The sequence below is a fragment of the Photinus pyralis genome, unplaced genomic scaffold (genome assembly GCF_008802855.1).
Source record: "Photinus pyralis isolate 1611_PpyrPB1 unplaced genomic scaffold, Ppyr1.3 Ppyr1.4_LG1, whole genome shotgun sequence".
Taxonomy (NCBI): domain Eukaryota; kingdom Metazoa; phylum Arthropoda; class Insecta; order Coleoptera; family Lampyridae; genus Photinus; species Photinus pyralis.
In genome coordinates, this window is record NW_022170249.1 from 47,988,271 (window position 1) to 47,992,847 (window position 4,577).

Here is a 4,577-nt window from a genome sequence, read left to right on the forward strand (position 1 = left end):
ATAAACAAAAAATTGTACCAAAATAGCTAAATAGTAGGTAGTTATTTTTTTTTATTAGTTTGTTAATTTGGTATCTCTTTCGAGTAGTTATACTAGTTGTACTACTACTACTACTAAGTACTAACTCCTACTGTAGATATATCATATACATACTATACAATAATACTATATATAACTAAGTATAATAGAGGAAAGGGTGCAAATATGGGCTGGTCTTGTAATATGGGCTAGATAAGTTTCTCAGCTATTCGATGCAGATTTCTTCATCTGACTATTGCAAACGGTAATTGGTGAAGTAAAATTGTCACCGTAGCGATGGCGCCACAGTGGTAGATGTTTCACACTTTATAATAAATGTTTGTCAGTTACTGTGAGTGTCAAAACTTTTTCGGGTAAGTTTATAAATTCTAGTACTTGAAAATAAACAATAATGTCAAAAAAACGTCTGCGTCACATTGAAGCCCTATAATCAGCCTTTGATGTATGCTAATTAGTTTTCTTCAAATTGACAACTTTTAAAAATAACCTCGTTTGTTGTGTAGCGCGAGCATGTTTGCAATATGGGCTATGCTTCGGTTTTGATTATGGGCTAGTGGCCCATATTTAGATACATGTAAAATGCACTTGAATTACTTCAGGATGTCAAGACAAGAGCTGAAAGAAGCGAAAAAAAGAAAACAATGGGATGAAAAAGATATGGAACGTGCGATAATAGCTGTCAGGCAGCATGAAATGGGTACGCTAAAAGTGTTCAGTAATAACCGCTTCACCGTACAAAAATGAATTGATCCAGTCGCTCAACAAAGTCAAAGGGAAACAAAAAGGTACAGAAGAAGACAAAGAAAACAGAAAAGGAAAAGGAATAAAAAAAGGAAAACATAAGCAAGTTACAAAAGCCACAAAGAACAAAAAGAAGGAATCTGATTCTAGTACCGAGGAAGAGGAGGAATATGTGCCTGCAGATGATGATAGTGATTACAATGAGTTTCCTAATACCCAGTCTCCACAAGACGCAGCTGACGTGACCTGTATGTTTTGCGAAGCACCTTTTGCAGATGATAACCAGGGTGAGATATGGATCAAGTGCCTCATGTGCAATTTGTGGGCCCATAACGAGTGCGCTGGGGCCGAAACAGACGAGTATGTTTGTGATTTTTGTAAGTAATGTTTTCCTAAATAAAAAAAAAATAAAAATCTCTTTTTTTCACACATTTATTACGCATTTTTCGGGGTAGCCCATATTTAGGACCATTATTCAAAAGTCGCAAAAATTCAATTTTTCATTATTTTCGCATTAGTGAATATTTATTTTTCTTTAATCAATCTGCACTTAGGATATGTTGTAACTAATTAATAGGAATGGGATTTGTAGGCAAGGAAAAATTAAAAAATAGGCAAGGCAAAAGGCACACAAAAATAGTGAAATAGGCACAAAAAAAAGTTTTAGGCATGATGGCCTAAAGTATAGGCCTACTTTTATTACATCAACATCAGGTACAAGCAACTATTCAAAATCGTTATCTTTATCGTTATCAATATCATTTTTATCAAATTTTGTTAAACTATGAGCTACGATTAACATTTCAACATTTTTCTCAGAAAGATTATGTCTTTTATCCGTTAAAATATTTTTATACATAGAGAATGAGCGCTCCACTTCACACGAAGTGATAGGAGCAAATTTGAAAGCTTGGATGTTATCTGTAACAAAGTTGAATGGCAGTTCTGCCTCATCGCCACAAAAAATTTTTTTAATAGCCCATAGCGTTTCATAGCTTGGGTTTTTTAATAGACAATTTGATAGTTTATTAAATGCAACTTTGGCTACACGACCAGGTGCAGAACGTAAGGAGTCTGATACTGTTTCCACTAATCCAAGTGATTCCGTCAATGGCATTCCTCTTGCTTCAATTTTCTTAATCGTTTCGGGTATGATTTTGAAGTGTGTGTGTATATATGTAAGCTCATTTTTAATTCCCGGCGAATTAAAAAAGTTTTGGGCATTTTTTATTGACGCAGCGGAATTAGAATCAAATCGAGCAACAACCTGTAAAAAGTTTGTCAGTATGAATATTGTGTGAAGATACATGTTTTACCTCTTTGATTTTTTCAAAATGTGTATTATAGAAAAAAGCGGCATTTAACCAGGTTCCCCACCTCGTTAGAACAGGTTCAGGAGGTAAAGGCGTATTCGGAAGCATTTCTTTATAGATTTGTACTCTTAATGGAGCTTTTAGAAAAATTTTTTTGGTAGTCGATATTATACCATTCACATTTGGATATTGCTCGCGAATTACCTCAGCAACAAGATTTAAACCATGTGCTATACAGGTAAAGTGGATTAAATTTGGATAAAAAACCTTTAAACTTGTTGCAGTTTTCAGCATGTAGGGAGCGGCATCCGAATACATAATTTTTACTTTTGCATGCTGAATGGCATTTGGCCAAAGTATTGCTATAAATCTTTTATTAATTCTTTTGTAACTAAGTTGATTTATATACGTACCTAGACTTTCATTTACAAATCTTGCTACAGTGCAATGGTTTGTTCGCTCTAAAACTTTAGAAGACAAAAGATAAGGCGTAGCCGCACTATCTTCTGAAAGCTTTCCTACGATTAAGTTTGCTATGAAACGCCCCGTTCGGTCTGTGGTTTCGTCGACACAAATCCAAATATCGTGTTGACCTATATCTGCTTGTATTATATTTATTGCCTAAAATATGTTAAAAAATTTTACGAAAATTCAAAACTATTGTATCGTACTTACATTCTGGTAGCACTTCGGTAAATAAAGTTTGCTTAGTGTCGTACGATTAGGAATTTTTGTTTCCGTGTACTTTTCCAAAAAGTTTCTAAAGGGGGGACAATCTAACTTAAACCATGGTATATTTGCGGCTACCATTGCTGTGCACAAGTCCATGAAAAAAGTGCTCCTAGCAGGTACATTTGTAAGCGACTCTGATATTTGTGGTTGCACTACAGCTCCCTTGGCTACGAATCTTTTATGTGCATTGGTGTTTTCATGTTGAATGATGTGAAATTTTTTTTTACATGAAAACTACAAAAGCATAATATTAAAGGGATACATATGGGTACATAAACCAATACTTACAATTTTATTGCATATACGACAAAATATTTTGTCCCCCTCATGAAGCTTAAGATGGGGATTATCTTTAAGCCAAATACGTATTGAAGTTTCGATGTTTTTTGGCATTTTATTAATACACAATAATGAATGATGATAGTAATATCACGTGTACCACGTTCCGCAAAGTTGTGATTTTAGAACTAAACTTGAACACAAAACTGAAACTACCGGAAACGAAACCCGACTAACGGTTAACGCACCTAAAAATAACCTCTCGCTGCCTCATTCATTAGTCATTTCATTAGTCAACCAGTTATTGGCGCGTCCTTCGATATTTCGCGCTCAAAAAAGGCCGACAAAAGTCATGATTTGCCCAAAATAAGCAAAAATTTCGCGAAATGTAAATTTAGGCATTAAGTAGTCAAAAAAGGCACTTTAGGCAAAATAAAATTAGGTTTATATCAAAAATACGCATCAATTCGTAGTTCCATTTAAACCGTGCATTCCTGCCTTTAAAATACGCCGTAGGCAAGTTTCCTTAAAATCCCATCACTACTATCAAGATCATTTGAGCAAGTTTGTAATTTTACGTCCTTTAAAAACAAAAACAGCAGCTGAGGTTAGTTACAATTTAATTGATATTTTTTGCATTTTTGGTGCTCCGTCAATACTCCAGTCAGATAATGGACGAGAATTTGTTAATTGTGTCATAGACGAATTGACCGTCATGTGGCCACAATTAAAAATTGTACATGGCAAACCGCGCCATTCCCAGAGTCAAGGGAGTGTAGAAAGAGCCAATCGGGACGTGGAGGAAATGATAAGAGCTTGGATGATAGATAACGATTCCACTCAATGGAGCGAAGGTTTGCGTTTTTGCCAGTACCAAAAAAATAATAGCTTCCATTCTGGAATCAAGCAATCGCCGTTTGAAGCACTGTTTGGAAGGAAAGCCAAATTAGGACTAGCATCTAGTGCTCTTCCACTTCTGTTATTGAAAGCTTGAACACAGAAGAAGATGTAGAAGAAGTAACTGGTTCAGTGATAAATGAAACTTTAGTGCAAACAGAAGAATCAGATCAGATTGAGGAGGAAGATCTTCAAACTACTGAAGAAATATTATTTTATGAAGAATCGGATAAATCAGATCTGATTGAGCAGCTAGAAACCCAAACTACTGAGGAAATATTACTAAATGAAGGAACGGACAAAATAGACCAAATTGAAGAGAGCGAAGTCCAAACTACCGAAGAAACATCAATACTAAATGATGTTCACCTAAACATTAAAAAAAATCAACAAATAGCCGTCATGGGACTAGAGCAACAAGCAAAACGTATGAAGTCTCAGAGTGATTCCAAATATCCACCACTCGAATGTGGAACAACCGTAACAATTCCAGTACCCGATGTGGACCGGAGTAAAAGTGATCTCAGAAACCTTATAGGTATGGTTTTTTTCAAATGCATTTCTTATATTAATTAT

General features: G+C 35.1%; 2 protein-coding genes and 1 long non-coding RNA gene across 3 annotated transcripts in view; 2 read left to right on the forward strand and 1 right to left on the reverse strand.

The window, feature by feature from the left end:
• The first annotated feature begins 202 nt into the window (after positions 1-202).
• On the forward strand, positions 203-857 carry LOC116159400. Its single transcript, XR_004142977.1, has 2 exons — positions 203-392; positions 639-857. It is a non-coding gene; the product is annotated as an uncharacterized LOC116159400 (long non-coding RNA).
• A 568-nt stretch (positions 858-1,425) lies between these two features.
• On the reverse strand, positions 1,426-3,628 carry LOC116159155. Its single transcript, XM_031472089.1, has 5 exons — positions 3,114-3,628; positions 2,769-3,059; positions 2,507-2,714; positions 2,097-2,455; positions 1,426-2,047 (listed from the first exon to the last, which is right to left on the reverse strand). The coding sequence occupies exons 1-5, from the start codon at positions 3,216-3,218 to the stop codon at positions 1,505-1,507; spliced, it is 1,506 nt and encodes a 501-aa protein (XP_031327949.1). The 5' UTR covers positions 3,219-3,628; the 3' UTR covers positions 1,426-1,504.
• A 191-nt stretch (positions 3,629-3,819) lies between these two features.
• LOC116162045 (KRAB-A domain-containing protein 2-like) overlaps positions 3,820-4,577 on the forward strand; it is a 3,384-nt gene continuing 2,626 nt past the window's right edge. Inside the window, exons 1-2 of the mRNA XM_031475569.1 lie at positions 3,820-3,958; positions 4,105-4,539. Coding sequence (XP_031331429.1) covers positions 3,820-3,958; positions 4,105-4,539 — 574 coding nt within the window. The remainder of the gene's footprint in view (positions 3,959-4,104; positions 4,540-4,577) is intronic.